The 25,886-nt window shown below is 43.5% G+C and overlaps 1 protein-coding gene across 8 annotated transcripts in view; it reads right to left on the reverse strand.

Annotated features, from left to right (window-relative positions):
- Positions 1-11,382: 11,382 nt before the first annotated feature.
- Positions 11,383-25,886, reverse strand: part of ARPP21 (cAMP regulated phosphoprotein 21) — a 173,389-nt gene continuing 158,885 nt past the window's right edge. For 4 of the 8 annotated variants that reach the window (XM_084618483.1, XM_084618485.1, XM_084618484.1 and 1 more), the window contains exons 20-21: positions 15,179-15,330; positions 11,384-12,081 (exon numbers count right to left, since the gene is read on the reverse strand). In XM_084618483.1, the coding sequence (XP_084474609.1) occupies positions 11,824-12,081; positions 15,179-15,330 (410 nt within the window). In that variant the 3' untranslated portion in view covers positions 11,384-11,823. Of the gene's footprint in view, positions 12,082-15,178; positions 15,331-25,886 lie in introns of those variants that run through there. The other 4 variants (XM_084618487.1, XM_084618488.1, XM_084618489.1 and 1 more) reach the window with 4 other exon arrangements.

A 25,886-nucleotide genomic window follows, 5' to 3' on the forward strand; every position in this document is an offset into this window, starting at 1 on the left:
TAGTAAGCAATCTACTTAGATATGCATTAGATTCTGCTTTGTTTATCGGTGCATCCGATGAAATGAGCTGTAACTCACAAAAGCTTATTCTCAAATAAATTGGTTAGTCTCTAAGGTGCCACTAGTACTCCTTTTCTTTTTGTTTTGTTTAAATGGCTGATAAAATAAGTTGTGCTGAATGGAATGTATAGTCCTGTGTCTTCCTGTCTTTTTGTAACTTAAGGTTTTGCCTAGAGGGATTCTCTATGTTTTGAATCTGACTACCCTGTAAGGTATTTACCATCCTGATTTTACAGAGGTTTTTCTTTACTTTTTCTTTAATTAAAATTCTCTTTTAAGAACCTGATTGCTTTTTCATTGTTCTTAAGATCCAAGGGTTTGGGTCTGTGTTCACCTATGCAAATTGGTGAGGATTTTTATCAAGCTTTTCCCAGGAAAGGGGGTGTAGGGTTTGGGGGGACATTTTGGAGGGGGGGAGATGTTTCCAAGTGAGCACTTCCCCTGTTATTTTTCTTAGACACTTTGGTGGTGGCAGCATAAAGGTTCAAGGACAAAAGGTAAAACAGTTTGTACCTTGGGGAAGTTTTAATCTAAGCTGGTAAAATAAGCTTAGGGGGTCTTTCATGCAGGTCCCCACATCTGTACCATAGAGTTCAGAGTGGGGAAGGAACCTTGACAGGGAGAATGATCAATATATTTTTATTTCTCTGTTTATCAAAATGTGCTGTGTCCTGGAGGGCTTGCCTCCATTCTACAACCCTTCACACGTCAGATATTCCCAATGACTAATATACAGCTGCTAATATATCACAACTGACTCTTAAGTCTTTGGATTCAGGTAGACAATGTGAAACCAGAGAAGGAAGTGTTACACTGTGGACTATCGGGTAGTATATTTTGCTATTAATAGTGTAGCATGGGAACTACCAGGTGCATACTTTGGCCAAATTACACTTTCAGATAATATTGATAAAATTCAAACCACCTCCTGGATGTAGTACTTATGATCTTCAAAGTTCTGTACTGTATTAATTATTTAACATTCACCCAGCCCCTACATGGCGGGATAAGCTTTATCACCCACTTTTTAAAAAAGGGTAGGACAGAAAAAGGATAAGTGGTGTGTTGAAGGCCATATCGTAAATTACTGGCAGAGCAAGGATTAGAAATTAGGAATTCCTAGCCCTCAGTCCCATGCTTATTCATTCTATAGCTCTCAAATTCAATTCCTCCACAGGAGTGTTCATTGCAGGTATAGTCTGTGCTGGTGGGGGCCTGTACCCCTGCAGAGAGGATTTGCGTTGAAAATGCAAGGGGAAACAATTCTGAAAGACAATCATTAACTTTCCAGGCAACAGGGAAGGCAGAGAGAGAGAGAGAGAGCGCAAACAGTTTCTTGTGTCTGTCACTATGTACAAATTTTTAGCTGCATTGAAAATTATAGCCCCAATGTGTTCAGCCTACCCAAACAGGCTAATCAGAATCATTTGGTGTAATCATTTTCATTAGGAATAATGAATTGATGAAATATAACTAAGCACCAGGCAGATAAAAAGAGTTCTATCTTGAACACATACTGGACCTTGTGAGAATGTGCCATTGGCTTTGGAATAGGAAAAATAAAACAAAAGGAAAAACATAACATGCATAGAGAGTACTTACCAGATGCAACAAATAGCAGAACAGATGCAAAATGGCCACTTTATGGCTGCTGCTGCCTGGCTCTGCCAAATTTAGAGGACCAGGCTTCAGAAAAGCATTCTGGGAAAAGAATTCCTACATGGGAGAAAGCTGCGTGGGTGTTAGGCAACAGAAGAATAGCTTCTGGGTTGCCCTTTCCTTGTACCAGTGCTATATCTCAAGCCTGATTCTGAGCATACTTTTGTTATACTCATACCCCTGCTTACTCCAGTGGAGTTACTCCTGATTAATAGTAAGCTCAGAATCAGGCCTAGTGGATATTCTGATTAAGGTTTACCATTAACCAGACCAGCTTTACTGCACCTTCTAAATAAGTATATAATTATTACAGTAAGTGGCACCTGAACTTAGGCACTGGCCCTCTCGATGAGCCAAACAGCCATATTACTATGGAGAGGGCAGTCATGTCCTACTCCACTAAACATTTGAAAGGATAGTTTGGAACCCCAATATTGACCTACTCAACTTGGTTAAATTTGTTAGCAGGTACCTTTCCCCTCTCTCTCACCTTCTGGCAATAATTTAAGACCTGATTTTTTCTACTTACACTTCTCAGGGCGACTGTGCAATCTTAGGGTATGTCTACACTACGAAATTAGGTTGAATTTATAGAAGTCGGTTTTGTAGAAAGTGTTTTCATATAGTCGATTGTGTGTGTCCCCACACAAATGCTCTAAGTGCATGTAGTCAGCGGAGTGTGTCCACAGTACCGAGACAACCGTCGACTTCCGGAGCATTGCACTGTGGGTGGCTATCCCACAGTTCCCGCAGTCTCCGCCGCCCATTTGAATTCTGGGTAGAAATCCCAGTGCCTGATGGGGCTAAAACATTGTCGCGGGTGGTTCTGGGCACATATCGTCAGGCCCCCGTTCCCTCCCTCTCTCCATGAAAGCAAGGGCAGACAATCATTTTGCGCCTTTTTTCTTGAGTTACCTGTGCAGACGCCATACCATGGCAAGCATGGAGCCCGCTCAGCTAACCATCACCGTATGTCTCCTGGGTGCTCGCAGACGTGGTACTGCATTGCTACACAGCAACAGTTTATTGCCTTTTGGCAGCAGACAGTGCAGTATGACTGGTAGCCATTGTTAACGTAGTCCTGGGTGCTCTTTTAACGGGGTGCCTGGGCAAACATGGGAGTGACTCAGCCAGGTCATTTCCCTTGTTTCGTTTCATGGTGATTCAGTCCTACTGGCAGCGTACTGTCTTTTAATCTTCAGCCAGCAGAAGACGATGGCCAGTAGTCATACTGCACCGCTTTCTACCGAGCACTCAGGAGATGATGATGGCTAGTGGTCATACTACACAGTCTGCTGCCAGCAAGATGTATAAAGATAGATGAAGTGGCTCAAAACAAGAAATAGACCAGATTTGTTTTGTATTCATTTTCTCCTCCCTCCCTCCCTCTGTGAAATCAATGACCTGCTAAACCCAGTTTTGAGTTCTATCCTTGAGGGGGCCATTCTGTTTCTCGCAAAGCCATCCCCTTTGTTGATTTTAATTCTCTGTAAGCCATGTCATCAATCGCCCCTCCCTCCATCAGGGCAATGGCAGGCTATCATTCCGCGCCTTTTTTCTGTGCAGACGTCATACCACAGCAAGCATGAAGCCCGCTCAGATCACTTTGGCAATTAGGAGCACATTAAACACCACACACATTATCCAGCAGTATATGCAGCACCAGAACCTGGCAAAGCGATACCGGGTGAGTAGGTGACGTCAGCGCAGTCACGTGAGTGATCAGGACATGGACACAGATTTCTCTGAAAGCATGGGCCCTGCCAATGCATGTATCATGGTGCTAATGGGGCAGGTTCATGCTGTGGAACGCCGATTCTGGGCTCGGGAAACAAGCATAGACTGGTGGGACCGCATAGTGTTGCAGGTCTGGGACGATTCCCAGTGGCTGCGAAACTTTCGCATGTGTAAGGGCACTTTCATAGAACTTTGTGACTTGCTTTCCCCTGCCCTGAGGTGCAAGAATACCAAGATGAGAGCAGCCCTCACAGTTGAGAAGCGAGTGGCAATAGCTCTGTGGAAGCTTGCAACGCCAGACAGCTACCGGTCATTCGGGAATCAATTTGGAGTGGGCAAATCTACTGTGGGGGTTGCTGTGATGCAAGTAGCCAACGCAATCAAAGATCTGCTGATATCAAGGGTAGTGACCCTGGAAAATGTGCAGGTCATAGTGGATGGCTTTGCTGCAATGGGATTCCCTAACTGTGGTGGGACCATAGACGGAACCCATATCCCTATCTTGGCACCGGAGCACCAAGCCGGTGAGTACATAAACCTCAAGGGGTACTTTTCAACAGTGCTGCAAGCACTGGTGGATCACAAGGGACGTTTCACCAACATCAAAGTGGGATGGCCGGGAAAGGTACATGACGCTCGCATCATCAGGAACTCTGGTCTGTTTCAAAAGCTGCAGGAAGGGACTTTATTCCCAGACCAGAAAATAACCATTGGGGATGTTGAAATGCTTATAGTTATCCTTGGGGACCCAGCCTACCCCTTAATGCCATGGCTCATGAAGCCATACACTGGCAGCCTGGACAGTAGTCAGGAGCTGTTCAACTACAGGCTGAGCAAGTGAGAATGGTGGTAGAATGTGCATTTGGACATTTAAAAGCACGCTGGTGCAGTTTACTGACTTGGTTAGATCTCAGCGAAACCAATATTCCCACTGTTATTACTGCTTGCTGTGCGCTCCACAATATCTGTGAGAGTAAGGGGGAGACATTTATGGCGGGGTAGGCGGTTGAGGCAAATCGCCTGGCTGCTGGTTACGCACAGCCAGACACCAGGGCGGTTAGAAGAGCACAGGAGGGCGTGGTGCGCATCAGAGAAGCTTTGAAAACTAGTTTCATGACTGGCCAGGCTACGGTGTGAAAGTTCTGTTTGTTTCTCCTTGATGAAACCACCCACCCCTTGGTTCACTCTACTTCCCTGTAAGCGAACCACCCTCCCCTCCTCCCTTCGAACACCGCTTGCAGAGGCAATAAAGTCATTGTTGCTTCACATTCATGCATTCTTTATTCATTCATCACACAAATAGGGGGATAACTACCAAGGTAGCCCAGGCGGGGAGGGGGAGGAGAGAAGCACCGGGAGCGGTGGTGGAGGAGGGAAGGACAAGGCCACACAGCACTTCAAAAGTTTAAAACTTTAAAACTTATTGAATGCCAGCCTTCTGTTGCTTGGGCAATCCTCTGGGTGGAGTGGCTGGGTGGCCGGAGGTCCCCCACTGTGTTCTTGGGCATTTGGGTGAGGAGGCTATGGAACTTGGGGAGGAGGGCGGTTGGTTACACAGGGGCTGTAGCGGCGGTCTGTGCTCCTGCTGCCTTTCCTGCAGCTCAACCATACGCTGGAGCATATTGGTTTGATCCTCCAGCAGCCTCAGCATTGAATCCTGCCTCCTCTCATCACACTGCCACCACCTTTCAGCTTCAGCCCTCTCTTCAGCCCGCCACTTACTCTCTTCAGCCCGCCACCTCTCCTCCCAGTCATTTTGTGCTTTCCTGCACTCTGACATTGTCTGCCTCCACGCATTCGTCTGTGCGCTGTCAGTGTGGGAGGACAGCATGAGCTCAGAGAACATTTCATCACGAGTGCATTTTTTTCGCCTTCTAATCTTTGCTAGCCTCTGGGAAGGAGAAGATCCTGTGATCCTTGAAACACATGCAGCTGGTGAAGAAAAAAAAGGGACAGTGGTATTTAAAAAGACACATTTTATAGAATAATGGTTACACTCTTTCACGGTAAACCTTGCTGTTAACACTACATACATAGCACATGTGCTTTCATTAAAAGGTCGCATTTTGCCTCCCCCCCAGCATGTGGCTAGCCCCTCACCCCCCCCCCGGCTAACAGCGGGGAACATTTCTGTTCAGCCACAGGCAAACAACCCAGCAGGAACAGGCATCTCTGAATGTCCCCTTAAGAAAAGCACCCTGTTTCAACCAGGTGACCATGAATGATATCACTTTCCTGAGGATAACAAAGAGAGAGAAAGAATGGATGTTTGAATGCCAGCAAACATACACTCAATGCTTTGTTCTACAATGATTCCTGAGTACGTGCTACTGGCCTGGAGTGGTAAAGTGTCCTACCATGGTGGATGGAATAAGGCTGTCCTCCCCAGAAACCTTTTGCAAAGGCTTTTGGAGTATATCTAGGAGAGCCACGAATGCCAGGACAAATTAATCATTAAACATGCTTGCTTTTAAACCATGTATAGTATTTTAAAAGGTACATTCACCAGAGGTCCCTTCTCCGCTTGGCGGGTCTGGGAGGCAGCCTTGGGTGGGTTCGGGGGGTACTGGCTCCAGGTCCAGGGTGAGAAACAGTTCCTGGCTGTCGGGAAAACCAGTTTCTCTGCTTGCTTGCTGTGAGCTATCTACAACCTCATCATCATCATCTTCCTCATCCCCAAAACCTGCTTCCGTGTTGCCTCCATCTCCATTGAAGGAGTCAAACAACACGGCTGGGGTAGTGGTGACTGAACCCCCTAAAATGGCATGCAGCTCATCATAGAAGCGGCATGTTTGGGGCTCGGACCCAGTGCGGCTGTTCACCTCTCTGGTTTTCTGGTAGGCTTGCCTCAGCTCCTTAAGTTTCACGTGGCACTGCTTCGGGTCCCTGTTATGGCCTCTGTCCTTCTTGCCCTGGGAGATTTTGACAAAGGTTTTGGCATTTCGAAAACTGGAACGAAGTTCTGATCGGACGGATTCCTCTCCCCATACAGCAATCAGATCCCGTACCTCCTGTTTGGTCCATGCTGGAGCTCTTTTGCGATTGTGGGACTCCATCATGGTCACCTGTGCTGATGAGCTCTGCATGGTCACCTGCAGCTTGCCACACTGGCCAAACAGGAAATTGAAATTCAAAAGTTTGCGCGCCTTTTCCTGTCTACCTGGCCAGTGCATCAGAGTTGAGAGTGCTGTCCAGAGCGGTCACAATGGAGCACTCTGGGATAGCTCCCGGAGGCCAATACCACCTAATTGCGTCCACAGTACCCAAAATTCAACCCAGCAAGGCTGATTTCAGCACTAATCCCCTTGTTGGGGGTGGAGTAAGGAAATCGATTTTAAGAGCCCTTTAAGTCGAAAAAAAGGGCTTCGTCGTGTGGACGGGTACAGGGTTAAATCGATTTAATGCTGCTAAATTTGACCTCAACTCCTAGTGTAGACCAGGGCTTACTTATAACATTCCTATTAGTGGAGGGGGAAATAATTTAGAAAAGCTTTGTTTTATTTTTACAACAGATTAGTATAGAATATAAATAATTTTTTTGGGGGTGGTGGTGAGGAGCAAAACATTAGGTCAAATTCTACTCTTAGTTACAGGGGTGTAAATCCAGGGTTACTATCTAAGGTCTTAAACTATCTAAGGTACTTCGATGGTCGCCATTACTACCATGTCCGAGCGCATCACAATATTCTGTGATGTAGGAAATAATGATCATCATCATTTTACAGACAGGGATCTGGGCACAGAGGCCTGGATCCACAAAGGGATTTAGACGACCTTGATAATCACTGGAATCCACAAAGACTGGGTTAGGTGCCTAAAATCCATATATAATGCATGGAGAGAGAGAGAGAGAGGGGTGCTTAAGAATGGGATCCAGCAAAAGCCTGCAAGCTGAGCAGGGAGCTGCCTAAGATAACTAATTGGAGATGCTAACACAAGGGGTAAATCCCAAATCCCAGCTCTCACAGAATTAGGGAGCCTAAATCTGAGCTGCAGGAAGCTGCCCATCTTTGCCTGTGAGCCACACCTAGGAACCCCTCTCCTGGAGTCATGGCTTAGGTACCTAAGCTATTCGTGTAAGAAAGGATGCGGGTGAGGCAATCATTCTTGTAACTTTTAGCCCAGAGGTTAGGGCACTCACCTAGGTTCAATTCCCTCCTCTGCCTGACAGAGAGAAATGATTTGAACAAGGGTCTCCCACTTCTCAGGAAAGTGCCCTGGGCTATGGAATATTTTGATGTAGGCCTTCATCAATCTCTCCTGTTGAAGTTGTTCCACTTTGGATAGATACTTAGTCCTGGGCAGAGTGAGAATGACTAACGCCTGATGGTTAGGGTACTCACTTGGGAGGGGTGGATGGTCCAGGGTCCAGTCCCCCTGCTCTAGTGCTCTTAATTATTTGCAGTGCCTAAATCTGGGACTTAAAAACTGAAACCCCTTTGGGGATCTGGGCCAGAGATACTAGGGCATAGATTCTCAAAGGTATTTAGGCACTTAACTCTCATTGATTTCAATGTCAGTTGCCTAGATATCTTTGAGGATCTGGACCTCAAGTGATGGGCCCAAGGCCACACAGAACAACTATGACAGAGCAAGGAACTAAAACCAGGTCCCTGGAGTCCCAAGGTAGTGGTCTAATAACTCAACTATCCTTCCTCTCTTAGTAGTTGGATCACTCCAGAATGACATTTGAAAGTTGTAAGACATGGTCCAATTGACTTTAGCTCAAAACCCAATGTAAATATTATTTTAGAGATGGCTGGACAAATCAACTTTTCCCCTATAGAAAATGTTTGATATTTTGATGAAAAACTGAAACCCAAAATGTTTTAGCCAGAATCCAAATTATTTTGATTCAGAAATGCTGCTGAGGTGCCTCATGATCTCCTTTTTACACTGCGCTTCCTGCTTAGACAACATCTTTTACAATGCATCATGGTGTACCCTTAAGGTGAAGAGAGGAAGTTTCATCATGAGAGCCCCTAATCATGATGCATCATGGGAGATTAAGTCTGACAGGGGAGCATGGCCCATGAGATGGGAATGGGAACATGAGGAAACTGAATTACAACTCTCGTGAAGCACCAAGTCAGGATATCCAAGTCTGAAATATTTTGGGTATTTGTTTAAATATGCATGTAGTTGAATAGTGGTTTTATTGACAACAAAATTGAAATTTATGACAGAAAGCAAATACTTTTTACAAAAAACTGTTTTGTTGAAAACCAATTTTCCATCAACATGCAGTTTGTCAACAAGCTGTATTATTTCTAATTCTGAGGTGGGAAGGAAAGTTAAGTGAATAACCGTAGTGTCCTTCATGGAAGAGAAGAGATAGGACTTAGATGTAGTGAATACAAAGGGGATTACTTATTCAATGTCCTGAATGCACACACATGCACACACAGAGACAGGACTCCTGTACTGCTCTCTTGCTCCCAGGCTAACTAAATATAGCCTCCCAAAGGCCTGGCCTGGACTCTCTGGTCTTGGAATGGATGGCTGATTACACTATAGTCATGCCAGCGAGCTTTTCATTGAATTCATAGTGGTTTGTGTCACTCAGTTATATCTAAATTACAGGAGTGATGAGAAGAAACATAGATATTCCATAAAATAATATAAAGAAAATAAAACCCAAACACCTGCGAGTGAAACCATGATTTCAGGATCACAGCCAAAATCCAAATGCTGCAGCTTGACTAAAATAATAATAAAATATCAGTCAGTAATTGAGTAATTGAGGACTGAATTCTGTTTACGTTACCTGCCCATGACTTGACTATTTCTCAGCAAATCAACTGTGATTAATTTGTACAAAGTTCAACGTTTGTCTTACCTATGATCCTGTACAATTCCACATTTTAGAAATTTAAGTTACACAAGAAGAATGATCCATGAAAAGGCTATTTGTCATACGGTAGCGAAGACTATTAGATTTAAATATGGACTGTAGCCCTTTCCTGGTTCCTACCCTTATGGCAGGTAGATGTATAGAAGCTGCAGCCCTAGAATTAAAGGGAAGAGACACTAATCACATACTTTTATATGTCTAAATTAGTGGACAGCATAATTTGTTTCATTCTGGGGTTAGAAATGCTCTTGAACATAGATAAAATCTTACTTCTACAAATGTACATTTGTAGTAGGGTTTATCTAAATAAGAAAGGTCTCACACAAAGTGCTTTTTACAACCAGTTTATGCACAATTCTGGGGTCTAGAAATTGCAGAAGTTCCGAGTTGATCAGTGGTCTTCACCCGAGAGCCCAAGTGCAGGCTGCAGGACTGTTCAGGGATCATTCACCCACCACTGAGTGCAGCCATCACTGGAGTGGAATACAGCTGTCTTCCTCAATGACGCTAAGTAACACTTTTCAGAATCAGTGTGAAGAACAACTTTCCAAACGAAACTGAAGTGGGTGTTTTAGTGAACCACGACGTAATCATGAGAAACAGTGTAAGAATTCCATAAACCTTTTAATCGTTACCCCAGCCAATTCCATTTGTCTACAGGATGAATGTGTTTTAAGGTTCAAGGTGACAAATGCAGAAGCCACCTCTGCTGCTTGGCCATAATGGATCAGACCCTGGGCTACAGTCAGGACAGCCCTTGGTGCAAAGTGGCACTCAAGCTAGTCACAGCAGAATCTCTGCAGTGTAGCGTGATCCTGGGGTGTTGTGGTGCGACCACAGGAGCTCTTAAAGCAGCCTCATACCTTCTGCCAGGGGTGGTGGTGTGGCTGGGAATTCCTATGCTATTCTCAGCTGTAGTAATGGCCTCTCCGGCTACTAAAAGAACAGGAGTACTTGTGGCACGTTACAGACTAACACATTTGCGGATACAGACTAACACGGCTGCTACTTTGAAACCTGTCTACGGCCACTGTCAGTCAGCACAAGTTGGAGCAAGCTTCAGGCTGCTCTAACTTGTATCTGGGAAGAGGCTCAGTGGAGGAATGGCCCCAGGATTGGGGGAGCATAAAGGTACTAGAATTGGAAAAGTTGCAGAGAAGGGCAACAAAAACGATTAGGGGTACAGAAGCTGTCATATGAGGAGAGATTAAAAAGACTGGGACTGTTCAGTGTAGGGATGAACTAGGGGAGGATACAATAGTGGTCTATACAATCATGACTGGTGTGGAGAAAGTGAATAAGAAAGTATTTACCCCTTCACAAAACACAAAAAGCAGGGGTCACCCGATGAAAGAAATAGGCAGCAGGTTTCAAACAAAAAAAACTAGGTACTTTGCACAATGCAGTCAGCCTTGCGAGGGGATGTTGTGAGGGCCAAAAGTATAACTGGGTTCAGGAAAGAATTAGATAAGTTCATGGAGGATTGGTCCATCAATGGCTATTAGCCAAGATGGTCACGGATGCAACCCCATGCTCTGAGTGTCCCTAAAATTCCAACAGCCAGATGCTAGAATGGGCAACCGAGGATGGATCTCACAAAATTGCCCTGTTCTCTTCATTCCCTCTGAAGCATCTGGCACTGGCCACTGTCAGAGGCAGGATATTGGGCTAGATGGACCACTGGTCTGGTCCAGTGTGGCCATTCGTATGTAGCTTAAGATCATCTTTGGATCCTCTTTGCAGCTGCACTGAGCACTTCCTGGGGGCAGTGGAGCATCTGTCCCAATATTTTACACCTTTCCAAGCTGACCCTGAAACTGCATGTTGAGACCCAGCTTAACGCCTCCTTCAGCAAATTGCAGCATGCCCATCATTAAACAGCTTTCCCATTAATTAGACCAGAAATCAGGCAACACAAAAAACAAAGGAGAATGACATTCAAAAAGAGAGAGGAGAACAAACAGGTGGTAGAAACATGACCTTTCTCCATGAGGTCAAATAGCTTTATTGTGATTAAACACTACAATACAGTATATATCCATAAAAAAACCTCTATAATGTATATAAATTATTCCTTCCATTCAGCAATTCTTTTTTTGTTTTTTTAAATTTCCATTACAGCTTTGGTACAATGTGATTTTATTATATATTTTTTTAAATACTTTTAGCTCCACAAACTCAACACAAAGTACAAAACTAATTCGAATCAGGGATATTACAATCTACACAGTGGTGTTCAGTGGTAGGAAAAAATCTTACCTCAGTGAATTCATGTCACTAGCTAAGCTATAAAGGCATACCTAGCAGACATGACAAAATATGCACCATTAACCAGCAAACATCTTTTTAATTTATTTTTTTTTTTTACAGAATTCCAGCAGCAATCGCTTGAGCACTGTCAGTACGTATGTCCCCAACTGATTATCCTGTTGTGCTCCTCTTCACTTGAAGGCCATGAGTTATTTGTCAAATAATGCACCGCTATCCTTGTATATCCACACTAAGCCGCAGTATCAGTACTTGACCTGCCACCCTGTACTGTTAATACTTGCACAGTTTGTCCTGCAGCTGGCAGCGATAACTGGAACGTTACTGGAGGGGCAGTGTGGGGCAATCAACCTTAAGTTGTTCTGTGGGGTGGGAGGTATGACATTACAGTAAACAGGCATTCCAGTGGCTGTAATTGTTCCTTGACCTGATTGATTCGGTAGCATGATTGGTTGTTGATATGATTGTTGTGGCAGTCCTTGAGAACCCTGCGTCATTGGCACCTAGAAGACAGTATATGAAAAACAAATTGGCAAATTAGATCCAAATGAATTAAAATATCCCCAGTGTATTCCGAATTGCCCGTTCCCTTTTATTTTGATTTGCATATCCAATGTATTTTACAGGGCATATCATAGCCATGGGTTGAGGAAGAAGCACTGGTCCACCAAGTTCATTTTGTACTGCTTATGCAGTATAAAATGAATGTAAAGCAGCTGGAAAATCTCTGCTGATGTAAAACTGGTGGTCCCCAGGAGTTTTACATCAGTGATGCAAGTTTGTTGCTTTAACTTATGCCAGGGCTGGCCAGCTGCAAATCACTTCTTCTTCTCCTCTGTTCCTGAGCAGAGCAGGAGAGTAGTGGAGAATCAAGCCCACAAGTCATTTTGTTTCTGTTGAGCCAAAATCTCATCTGTTGGGTTTTGTGTTTGCAAAACCAGGTGTGATTCTAAATGAACTTCTGTTCTCTTTGCACATGGACAAAAGGTTTTGGTGACATGTCTCATCCTTATATTAGGAAAAACAGGAGTATTATGAATCCTCTTTCTATTTTATCTAAGTTCAGGTGGGAGGCTAAAAGGAGGAAGGTTTTGTTCAATGAGGTTTTCACCCCTCACTTGCCCTGAATGGGTTAATGTAGACTAAGAAAGGGGCCAGTTAACCAGACAGGCCATAACTGAAGGGGATCAAGTGACTTAAGTCATCCCCTGACTGAATAATGAGGGCACCCAGCTGAGGAGGAATAAGCTGGACTGGGCTTATAAAAGCAGGAAGTTGGCTACAGAGTAGTCTGCAGTCACTTTCTGGGTGAAGTGTTTGGGGGCTACAGGGTCAAAGTAGCCTGCAGTTACTCCCTGGGAAGAGGGGGTTTGCGGGCTGGTAAACCCGGAGAAGTAGGGAAGCCAGAAGGTAAGGAAAGGCTCTGGGGAAAGGTAATAAGGACCAGAAATGAACAGACCTTGGCTGCTAATTAAAGGATCCCTGACCTGAAACCTGGAGTAGAGAGTGGGCCTGGGTTCCCCTACCAGCCACTGAAGAAGTGAATGGGAAGACTGCCTGAGCCTCTTTGTAGAGATGAGACTTTGATGCCCCAGAATGGGAGGACATATGTGACCTAAGTTCCCTCTAAGCTGCGTGGCGCAGATGCTCAGGGCTGCAGTGGGGAAGAGATGCCTCTCCCCAAACCTGGACCTGCCATGGTGCCCCTCCCCTGGCCACAACCCAACCCAGCCCTGCCGCAGCCAGGGGACAGGCACCCGTCCCCCAACCTAGCCTGGCCTGAACCTGCTGCGGCTGGGGGATGGGCATCCCTCTCCTGGCCCCTTCCTTGCCACGGCCGGGGGAAAGGCACCTGGGCCTGACCCAGCCTGGCCCTGCCATGGCTGGCGGACAGGGGCCCCTCCTCTAGCCCCAACCCAGCCTGGCCCTGCCGTGGCCAGGGAAGAGGCTCCTCTCCCCACCAGCCCAGGGGCTGCTACGGGGAGAGAGAGTTGCGGGGGTCCTCTCTTCCCATTGTAGCCCCGGGGAGCCCCACTGTACCCCAAACCCCTCATTCCCAGCTGGAGCCCTCAGTCCCCCGCACCTCAACCCTCTGCCCCAGCCCTGAGCCCCCTCCCACACTCCACATCTCGGCCACACATGGGTGGGAAAAATTAGAGGGAACATTGCATGCGACTCGGGCAGAGGGCTAAGCCATGAACACAGACCATCTTGCCTCGCTGTGAGCCAGGAAGAGAAGTCAGGGCGTGCGGTGAGAGGCAGAAAGGAGGTGTTGGACTGGGAATCACGAGGAGGAAGCGTACTAACTGTGAGCAGACCCCACGACAGGTTGATAAAAGGTTCCTATGTTAGCCCATTTCTATCACCACTGTATTGTGTAACTGTAATTTGAAGGGGTTAAAGATACTGGCTGAAATTTTCAAAGCTGCTGCACTATAACACTGAGGTTGATCAACCTACTAATATGCAGCATTGTCAGATCCTAGCTGGACCAAAATTTTTCAGGATCACTGCGTGCAAAGGATCCACTTATAGGCTACACTTATATTATCTCACACTTCTGTCTTTAACGCAAGCAAGGGGTCATTTACCCACAAACCTGGGGCTAAAGGACAGAAAAACAATTTCTACCAAACACTCATTCCGCCCCCCCCATCTCCTCCTCTCACCCGCATTTCCAGCAGACTTATCTTTACACTTTAGGCAATAGGAACAGACTATGGAAAAGACGAGAGGCCTCGCAACCACCATATATTTTAAAAGGAATTAATCTTCCTTTGGTTTTCTAGGAACTAGTGGAAAATAGAAGCATAGGCCCTCTCGTCACCACACAAGCTCTCGTGGTACTTCAAATCAATCTAGCTGAAGCTGGGAGTCAAGAAATCTGTTTAAAATCAAGTTATCGCCTTTCTTCTCAAAGTCTAACAATCATAATTCCGTATGGCTGTTCTGTCTACCAGTACACATAGCGTAAAGTCTGTTTGATTCTGGGACAGTGTCCCCTTATGATATGGCAGGAGCCTCCACAGACATAGGTGCTGGAATGAGGGGTGCTGTCGCAATCCCTGGCTTGAAGTGGATTTCATTATATACAGGGTTTACAGTTTGGTTCAGTGGTTCTCAGCACCCCTCCTATACAAAATGTTCCAGCATCCCTCTCCACAGAGGAGTAATTTAAAACTGGATTAGACAAAGGACTCATATGCATGGTAGGGAACAATCTTGCATTGGCCTAGGGACGAACAAAACAATTTCTCTCATATTCTCTCTCTCACTTTCTAATTCCAGCTCCTCAGGGAAGGAACCAAGTCTTCCTTTATATCCAATGCAGTGCTGATCAGTTCGACCATAATTAACATAATGATCACATCAACGCAGTCTAATGTAGAATGAAAACGGAAGTACAAGGAAGGTTAAAGACAGCATGTAGAGTGCACTAGATTTGAGCCAGACAAGTGCATAACGAGGCCTGAAGCCAGATAGAGGCAAAGAAATATTTTAAAAGACTAAATAAAGACAGCTCACCTCCATGACATGACACTATCATTTACTGTAAGTATATATTTTCAAAGAGAGAAATTCAGTATAGCTTGTAAGTACCTGATAAGACGACATGGCTGGATACTGAACCATCATGCCTTGCACCTGATTTCCCTGCTGATTATTCATCAGGTTCTGACTTTGGGAAGGTTGCTGCATTCCCATGAGTCCTTGGAACCCTTGTTGCTGATTAGTCAAGACAGGCTGATAACCTGGAAAAAACAATCATTTTCACTTGGCTATGAATCATTGTTCACGGAAGCAAAACTAAAGCCCTGTTTAAAAAAAACAGGTTATCCCATCACGTCCTGTGCAATCTCATCCCCTTTGAGAGAACCACTGCCAGACATAAAAATCTAAGTGAATATAACACTCAGGAACAGATGCAAATTGACAGTTCTGGAAGGTAAAGTACTGTATTTAGACATAGAACAGGGGCATCATGAGCAATGACAGTGTGAGTTTCCCTACACTGTCCAGCTAATGTTCTTCAATCCTGAGCCAGAGACATCCGTGAGGGACAGTTAGCTGAAACCACAGCATTTGACATAAGACCCTAAACAGACATAAGTTTTTAATGACTTTTGGCTACTTAGAGTTAAATCCTAGACCCACTGAATTCAATGGCAAAAATCCCGTCGACTTAAAGGGAGTCAGGATTTCATCTTTAGTATCTAATCACAAAGTCCTCGCTCAGGCAACATTTCCATTGAAGTTAATGGAAGTTTTTGCCTAAATAAGGACGGAGGTTTGTGCTCTTGTGCTGGCTCCTAAACAATGACTTACGGGTGAAAAGAAAAGGAGGATTTGTGGCACCTTAGAGACTAACAAATTTATCTGAGCATAGGCTTTCGTGAAGTGAGCTGTAGCTCACGAAAGCTTATGCTCAAATAAATTTGTTAGTCTCTAAGGTGCCACAAGTACTGCTTTTCTTTTGCAGAGACAGACTAACACGGCTGCTACTCTCAAACCTGTCATTAAAGGTGAAAGGCTCCTTGTAGTGTTATCTATTCCGTGAGCCATCAAATCTCTAACAAAGTGTGAAGATACTACCGGAAGTGAGAATGGGAAAATTTTTATCACTACACACACACACCTCTGCTTCCTTATGAGGTTTGTCATTATAAGGTTGCCTCTAATTTATGGCTAGTGCATGTTGATGCTCATATTTTGTCCTAGTGACTTATTCAGTGCCTAGGAAAGAGAATTTGCTAATAATTTCAAGCCAGGCACTATCTGGGGTTCTTCACTTTGCTCCAGTGTAAATAAAGCCAAGGTACAACTGACCAAGAACGGCAGCATAGAGAGAGAGGAAAAATGACTTCTGCTTTCAGTTACTATCAGCTTTGCATGCAAAGCTACCACAATGTGATAGGTTTGAAAATTTCGAATGGGGACTGCTCCTTTTGTAATGTGCTGTCCCTTTACGATGAAGTGCGTGGGGCTGAGGGCACTGTAGTGAGCAGCAGCTTACAGACCAGTTTGGCATGGGAAGGAGAGAAGGAAGAGAACCAGCTGTGGCGGTCTTAGGAGATAGCATGTGCCACTGTCAGTGGTTTCACTGGTACCATTTAAATAAAGGGACTGGGGAGTTTTATTGAAGACAGGGGGCCTGCCTGCAGTAAAGACAGAAATTGGAGGTGGGTGGACATGTTGCACAGAAACCAGGTGTGAAGAACATAGAAGGATTCCAGCCCTACAATATATCTTCAGCAAAGGTAAGTTGTAAATCTGAGCTTATTTTTCCTTAACAATACTTCTTCCTCTCTAGTTTTGTTGTTTAACATTCAGTTATGCATAGCACAGCACTCTCTACTTTGTGGTGGTCGTCTCTGAATAAGCATACTTCAGGCAAATAAGAGTTATTTTCATGTGACAATATAAGTGTCACATCTGCTCAATTTATATTCATGAATACAATGCATTTTTCATTATACTCCACAAATTGGAAATCATCATCTGGGCATTTCTTGATTATATAAAGAAATATAAAGTAACCAACAGCACTGTATATGCCACATCATCGTATGCTGATAGCTTTCCTCTGAAGGTTTTTATACAGGAGAAACGTATGGCACCTCTGACCAGAATTTTTGGCTTGCTGCCCAGGGAAAATGTTTTCCCAATAGATATGAGATCACCATTTCCAGTAAATCTAACTTGATGAAAAAGAATTAATTCCCTGGGTGACAAATTAATTTGGCTGGAATATAGCATCATATCTCTCTCAAATGCACTGGGATTATTAGACTCTAATTTGCTGCTTTTCCACACAAACCTGATGTCAGCATATTGCCCAGTCCTGTAAATTATCAACATCATAAATGTGAAACACTGAAACTGAGTTTGCTCAAGACATATGTGTGTGTGTTTCACATCCTCTTCTGCCCCTGCATATCCCTTATTTGGGGTGATGTCATCCATTAAAAAGCCAAGCATTACACATCTGGGATTTGAAGGACGGAGCTAAAACATGTGGAATCACTTAAAGGTGGGAGCAGAATTAATTCATTTTAATTCACCTGTTTTCCCCAAAGTACCATCATAATTCAAGTCTACTCTGCAGAGGCAGTCAACTGTGGATCATGATGACAGCTTATAGTAGGAGTAGGAAAGAGATTGCAGGAAGAGGACATCAGGTAGCAATATGACACACCTATACAGTAAGGCAACTGGTGCCTTAGATAACTGGGGTCAAACAAAGGAAAACCTTCTGTTATCCCTCAAAAATACTATGGATTACCACAGCTATATACAGCTGTAGTTACTCATGAACTATTCGTATGTGTTTTTACTTCTAGTTGTACAACTGATTTGGTCTATTTCCACTGACTGAATGAACTCAGTGGTAGGTAAGGACACTTGTTAAATCTTGACTTCAACTTACTGTGATGTGGAACCACTGTGAATCTATTCTTATGCAGAATATACGGGAATCATCCCACCGGAATTCTGTACCTCATAACCTCTGCCCTAGCAAAATCCATACATAAAATTCACCACTACATCAGCAGTAAAGTACACTTAGTAATAAGCATGGATTACCACTGCTTATGATAGGTAAGGGAATGCACAGAGGACGGTGATGGGGGGGGAGGAAGATGACGGACAGGGCAGAGATGAGATCCCCTGGATAGCACAGCTGATTCCTATTCTATACTCTGTAATTTTTACCATTATACCTACTCAATATTTAGATTAAGCAATTTCTCCTATTTAAGGGCACTTTTACATCTTCCAGCTGCCACTCTGAGTTGGGGGGCAGAGCTAAGTCATACTGCTTCACTGAGACACACAGTGGACCTGATTCTCATTTACACTAAGGTCTCTTTACACTGCTCTCATAGTGCAAAGGAGCTTCAAAGTGAGGAGGAATGTAATCTAGACAACTTTTTGGCCCCTTCTCATTCTTAGAATGGAGTACAGAAGACTTAATGTAAATGAGAATCAGGAGCAGTGTCTCCTGGAGCTTGGAGTGTGTGTACCGCTTCCTAGAATCCTTACAGAAGAACAGCACTGTCTAGCCTGCAGGCTCCTGTAGGTTATATGTAGGGGGGATGAGTCCTTCAGGATGGCTATTGCTCTCTCTTGTGGACATGCAGAGAGGCTGGCCACCATCTAACTCTAAATTAATACTGAGCTTATTGGTTGTTTTTATTAAACAGTTCATATCCTCTTGGCTATAACAATATTATGGATGGTTTCAGAGTAGCAGCTGTGTTAGTCTGTATCTGCAAAAGAAAAGGAGTACTTGTGGCACCTTAGAGACTAACACATTTATTTGAGCATAAGCTTTCGTGAGCTACAGCTCATTTCATCGAATACATCCGATGAAGTGAGCTGTGGCTCACGAAAGCTTATGCTCAAATAAATGTGTTAGTCTCTAAGGTGCCACAAGTACTCCTTTTCTTTTTGCGAATATTATAGATGTCACACAACACGCCATAATGCAGAACCCCAGTAGCTGGCGCCATTCTTTACCAAAATCAAACTCCTTATTTAGGACTCCAACTCAAAGGCATGCAATGTAACTCAATGGAAGCCGCTTGCTTTTGTCCAAGGGCAGAATTTGGCCTTTTCACATGTTAGATACATGCACAAACACAGGGAGCCCATACGTACTCAGATGTAACAAGCATAATGAAACTAGCAAAGTGAATAGTGATTGACAGCTGTACAGATGGATAAGGGACGTTAAACAAAGTAAGTTCCTTAATTCATAGCAAGATTCATGAGCAAGATGCAAACATTGTAGAAAATTAGATTTACCAGGCTAGATGGTTTGCTGCTTCAGCAAAAGAACTGGGGTTGGGGGGAGAATTTTCACACCCTTTGGCTATATATATTTTTCTACAGTAACACGTATTCAAATGACTTTTGTTTGAATGCTAGGATTTCACTGCATTATTGAATGTTTGACTAGGTACACAGAAAACGTAGCATTTTAATGGGTCTTATTCCCAGAGAAGACAACAACTAGAAGTCCAAAAATACCGCAGTTTTGGGGTAGTGCTGGTGATGAGAGGCAGTGGAAAAAAGATGCTTGCTTCACCAAGATTTATTTTGTTGCTCCTGGGATATTCTACATGGGCTTGATTTAAATCTCATTGACTTCCTTGGGAGTTGGATCAGATCCTATATCCTGCTCCCAGAATAAATGTGTATGACTGTGATCTAGCCCATTAAAAAATTTATTTGAAAAGGCTAAAGTGTGCTCTTGATATGCATGTACAACTTCCATTGATTCCAGCTGGAGCTGTTTGCATGGATTAAGGGAACAATATGGCATTTATGTGTTTTTCCTTTTGAAAACACATCTATTTTTCACTCTCTCTTGGCAGACCTTTTGTGTGTCAAGACATCAGGAACTGCTACACAGCATGAAACAAATGCAATACACCGCCATGGCAATTAGATACTCAGCTATGGATTTCAAATTTGGCAGAGAGAGATAGTATTTTTTATTACCATGAAAAAGACAATACACAAAGTCTTCATCTTAATTGAAGATGCTCAACCACAGAGATGCTTCTTCAGTATTTATACAAGCCTGGCATCAGGAAATGATTATTTTATACTATGGGGTGAAGACTTTGGACTGGGACTCAGAAGATCTGGGTTCTGGTCTCAGCCCTGTCAAAGATATCCTGTGTGACCTTGGGTAAATCATTTAATCTCACAGTGCTACAGTTCCTCATCTGTAAAATGGGAATTAAACTCTTCCCTAAATCCTAGGGGCACCGTGAGGATCCATTTACTAATGTATCTGTAGCACTCAGATACAGCATTGTGGTTATGAGCCCCACAGAAAAACCAACATATTGCAGGACAAACAATTTAATGTGGGAATCCTTAGCATCACACTCTCTCAAAATTATGGTGTTCGTGATTCTGAAATATTGGTCCCTTATCGTCTTTTTTTCTGTTTCCACTTCACACTCTCAGGCAAGGTGTCAAGGTGGGAATGCTGGGCCACCACATCACAAAGAGAATCTGCATCAAGCTTGAAAGCAACACTGCTGCTATGAAAAACCATTAAAACCTACCACTACTTTTGTGGCCTTGCGGCCTTAAAGGGCATTACACTGTACGTTGTTTTTTGTAAGTGTGGAATATGATCTTGCATTACAAGCACCAAAGAGAAAACACGGAGGATTCAAACTTAAATTGAGAATCAGATTTTCATTCTAATGGCAATAAAAATACATTTGTTCCAGGAAAACAAGATAGAAATAAAATACCTGAATTCATATGCTGACAGACAGCTAGTCTCTGTCTGACACATACAAGACATTCAGAAGTTCTGTGGAAGAGCCTAAGGGTATATATTAGTGTAACTTTGGGTCCATCAGCATGTACGTTACTCCAATCTGAGCCCCCTTCTACGCATTTACTTACATGTAAATGATACCCCCTTGCACATCACCTATGAATCTTTCCCATGTTCATCTTCAAGGAAACCATGTCCTTTGCAAAACTTACTAGGTAAGTTTCAGCTTGAATTCCCCCTCATGGATGTGTAAATGACACAAAAGTTTTGCATTTGTGGATTGGCACAACTTGCACAGCTGGGATGGTTCCCTCTCTTGTTCAGTGTTCACTGCTGTGGGTTGGTGTCTGCATCCCCTTACTGCACACTGGCCAGGTGGGCTATGGCATGAGGAAAGGGTGAAAATGGGATATTTCATTCTCTCTATAACAGAGCTTTATTTTATCACCTTCTCAGTGAGATCATGCAACTACATTATCCTAGCAAATCTTTTCTTTGGGGGGGGGGAGAACAGGGGGATGGAATATCAGAGATTACTATCCTACAGTACTATTTATTTTTGCATACAGCAGCAGTTTCAATCCTGCATTCCCTGTGGCCATGCTTTGGCGTGCGATTTATTTTTAGATGAAAATGAAAAAGACCACAGTGTTGTGAAAATGGGACCAGAAATTGACTGTACTGCCCGAAAAGTATCACATTACAGGGTAGAAGAGAGCGTATTCAAACTGGATGGGTTCCAGGAGATCAGTAAAGGACAAGAAATGGAACCATGCCTTTTGCAGCAGTAGTTTTTCTTCAGACTTGCTCTTTTGCTCATTAGCTTTCATACTACATAAAGTGTAATCCTTAAAAGCCTCTTTGCTGTCCCCTGAGAACATACATACGTGGGTTATTTTCTAATGGCAATACACATCAGATGAACCATCCCATTACAGCAAGCTCCAGGGCCTCTTTACTCCAATTATATCATCCTGCTCCATGCTATCTCTGCTACAAAGGAGGATTTTTAAAATCAGGGCAAACATGAGAGACATTGTTAAACAACCAGAGGAATGAACCGTGCATGGAATTTCAATGAATGCCTCAGAGGGAAAAGGAGCCTTGGTTTCCAGCCTAAATGGAAGAGGCTGTCATGCTGTTGAGGTAATTCTCTGAATCCTTATGGCCCATATCACCATGCTGACAGTCAGATAACGTAAACATCCCAGAGGGAGACAGACTACATGAATGTTTTAATTTCTTAATGAGGCTACAGAGCTTAAAAGATAAAATGCAGTGGTCTCACGCCTCTGCCAGCAACGTAAGCAAGTTTGGTGCTCAACTGGTCTTCGTGGACATCCTTTATGAGTAGCATGACCCTGTTTGGAAGGACTCTTTCCTTATTCCTAGATTCAGAATTCAGACAAAGGTCAGCAGGGTAGTTTTATAAGTATATCAACACACTGCTTAGGCCATGTCTACACTGCCACTTATGTGGACAAAACATATGTCACTCAGGGGTGTGAAACCGCCCCGAGCGACATAAGTTTCACCAGCAAAAGTGGTAGTGTGGACAGTGCTATGTCGGTGGGACAGATTCTTCCGCTGACATAGCTACTGCCGCTCACCGGGGATGGTTTAATTATGTTGATGGCAGAGCTTTCTCTCGTTAGCACATGGGGATCTTCATCCTAGTGGAGTTTTTGTTTTGTTTATTTTTCCTACTGAGTTCGAGAAGGGATCTGTTCATGGCCGAATGCTATTCAATATCTTTATCAATGATCTAGAAGAAAATATAAAATCATTGCTGGTAAAATTTGCAGATGATACCAAAATTGTGGAGTAGTAAATAATGACAGGTCAGTAATCCAGGCCAAGCTGGATCACTTGGGCTTGTCTGAACAACACGCATTTTAATACGACTAAATGCAAGGTCGTACCTCTAGGAACAAAGAATGTAAAGGTCACACTTACAAAAGACAGAGGACTGTATCCTGGAATACAAGGACACTGAAAAGGACGTAGGGGTCATGATAGATAACGGACAGAACATGAGCTGTCAGTGCAATGCTGTAGCTAAGAGAGCAAATGTAACCCTCGGGTGCATAAGCAGGAAAATATCAAGCTGGAGGTGGCATTACCTCTGTATATGGAATTAATAAGACCATTACTGGATTACTATGTCCAGTTCTGGTGCCCACACTTCAAAAAGGTTGTTGAAAAGCTGGAAAGGGAAAGAGCAACAAAAATGGTTTGAGGTCTGAAAAACGTGCCTTTTATACAGAGACAGACTGAAGGAGCACAAGCTACTTAGTTTATCCAAGAGAAGACTCAGATGTAGCTTGTATTAAAATGCATGTTGTTCAAATGAGCCTATTTTACCAAACATTCCAGCTTGGTCCGTATCACTCGCCTTTCTTTATCATTATGCAACTTGATTAAAGTCCATAGGTACCTACATGGGGAAGAGATTTCTGATAGTAGACAGCTCTTTAGTTTAGCAGACAAAGGTAAAAAGAGATCATCAGACTAGATGATCAGTCTCTTCAGGCCGTAAAATCTATGAAAATTGGGGTTGGCCATTTAGCACTTATTACATCCCTAAACTTCCGATGACAAGGATCATTGAGATGTGTGAGAGAGATTTCAGTGATAATAAACAACAATGCATCTACTTCCTAAATTGTCCTTCACTGGACAAAGACGAGAGGGGGAGCCACCAGGGACATTGTTGCAGCTCCCTGATCCCACACCGCCTAGCCCCACTGTAAAATGGAGCTTCTGAGGAGCACCCGATGGTGCTACAATCTTTCTTCCCTTGCTCCCTCCCTTCACCCTCTGTCACCATCATCTTGAAAATTCCCAGGTTTTGTTAGGCTGTTTTAAAAATTAAATAAAAAACAAACAACACAAAAGCTGACATGGGTAGTATCTAAGGGTAAGTGCGGCTGCAAATCTGCCCCCTAACAATGGAACCTTATAATTCTTGTACTGAGTTTGTAGTTACAGAAGGCCAAGGCCATGGCAGCACTATGACTCAATACTGCAGTCACCAACTTGAATAGAAATACAGTGTAAAGACCATCATGACACAAAACACATGACAAGACACAACAATGACTAATATACTTGTTACTATCTATCTACAGTAAACAGTTATCCCTGCGACAGGATGAAAATGCGCAAACGCATACAGAAGGGTTTGTATCCCTAAGAACTCTTCAATGCCACCTGGCAAAGGGGTCACTGTTCTGTAACGGTAGCCCTCTTACCGGCCTGACATTACACCCCACACACTGATGTCATAATACTGATCTATAAAGAATGCCATGGGAGATCTTAAATGAAAGCCAAGATCATGCTGGTCATTATTATCTCTGTGGAATGTATGTACAGATGATATTTAAAATGTTATGTCTATATACTGATAATATGTCCTTATAGTTTGTATCAAGGTGTTACCATGCAGCAGAGGTGAAAAACTAGTTTTGCCAGACAAGGGGATGTATATTCATCACCTATCTGCAGATTCAGTATTGTAAGCCAAAACAATGGAAGCCCTATTTACATACAAGTCAGCAGGGCGGATGGGAAGTCAAAAAGAAGGGAAGAACAGCAGGGGGAAAAGAGCTTTACCTAGAAGAGTTCTTCAAAGGTTTATTGGACTATAACTGGAGGATAGGGACAGCACCTTTTACCTTTCGCTGAGAGAGCAAAAAGAAGGTGCTTTTTGCAGCCATAAATGGTGGATCCCAGCCACGTGGGTTGATGATACTAGGAGATTGTTTTAGGTGAGAAACTATCTTAGACAAGGATTTTAGCTGTTAAAGTTAAGTTTAGACTCTGAGATGCACATTCTACTTTTTGTTTTATCTGTAATCATTTCTGTTTCCACTTATTAACCTTACTCACTATCACTTAAATCTTAATCTTTGATGATCAATTTAGGATTGTTTCACTATAAATATATCACATGCTGTGATGTTATAAAGGAGCTGATCCTGAGTTGCAGCAATCAAGCTGTGTGTATTCTCTTCCCTTGGTAATTTCTGTGAGTGTCCAGTGAGGGGGCTGGACACGCTACAAGGGGGCACTTTCAGAGGGGCTCATGGATAGGGGATATGCCTATTGTTAACCTGCAAAGGAAAGTGAGAGCTGGCAGAGGCCTGAGGAGCTTGGTTGGTTAGCTAACAAGCTGGTGATGTTAGGGAGCTGACAACCAATTAAGAACAAGCAAGTCTCTCTCTTGTTGAGGCAAGGGGTAGCAAGGGGTAACAGGTAATTGACAGTTCTGGGCACCCCAAGATGGCATCCCAAAGGGTAAATAAATCAGTGCACAGAAAATTCCTATTCATACTGTGTCTTCTAAGGAGATAACAGGTAGGAGAGTAAGACAGGAAGCCCTTTTCCTTCCCAGTTCTGGAGCATGGCAATTGTCAGCCTATAATAGAGATTTCCTTGATTCAGAGCTGTATTGCGTAGAGACCTGAAGAAAGAGGCAAGGTATCTAGTCCACACACAGTTCTAAAAAAGACTGATACACATGCAATTCTTACAAAGAAAAGCAATTTTCTTGTACACTGCTCCCACATATTATGTTCAGAGTGGTTTCACTCTTTCCAGAATTATGTAATAGACTTTGATGGCTTTTTGGAAACCTTTTTTCCCTTATGTAGTTGGTAATGAGCTTGGCAAGTTTCATCAAAATCTGACTGTAAAATTAAGCTAATTCTGATTTTAGACTCCCTCCAGAATGACTGTAGTTTGGAATGCTCCTACAGAAGCTGTACTAATTAATGTCTCCATGCTGATGTGGCATTTCCAGTATGTATCTGAAGCCTTAAACTACATCTTGTAGATTTGAACAGGAATTCAACAGGCCTTGTGAAAAATTTTGTAGTTTAATCTTAGATCTAAAATCCAGGGATGCCTTTCGGATTTGCTGAAAACCAGACCTGCTGCAGATGTTCAATCTGCTCCAAATGAATCTGCCTTCTCTGCCGTGTTAGACTGAAT

This window comes from Lepidochelys olivacea (assembly GCF_965140295.1).
Source record: "Lepidochelys olivacea isolate rLepOli2 genome assembly, chromosome: 2".
In the NCBI taxonomy this organism is placed as follows: Eukaryota; Metazoa; Chordata; order Testudines; family Cheloniidae; genus Lepidochelys; species Lepidochelys olivacea.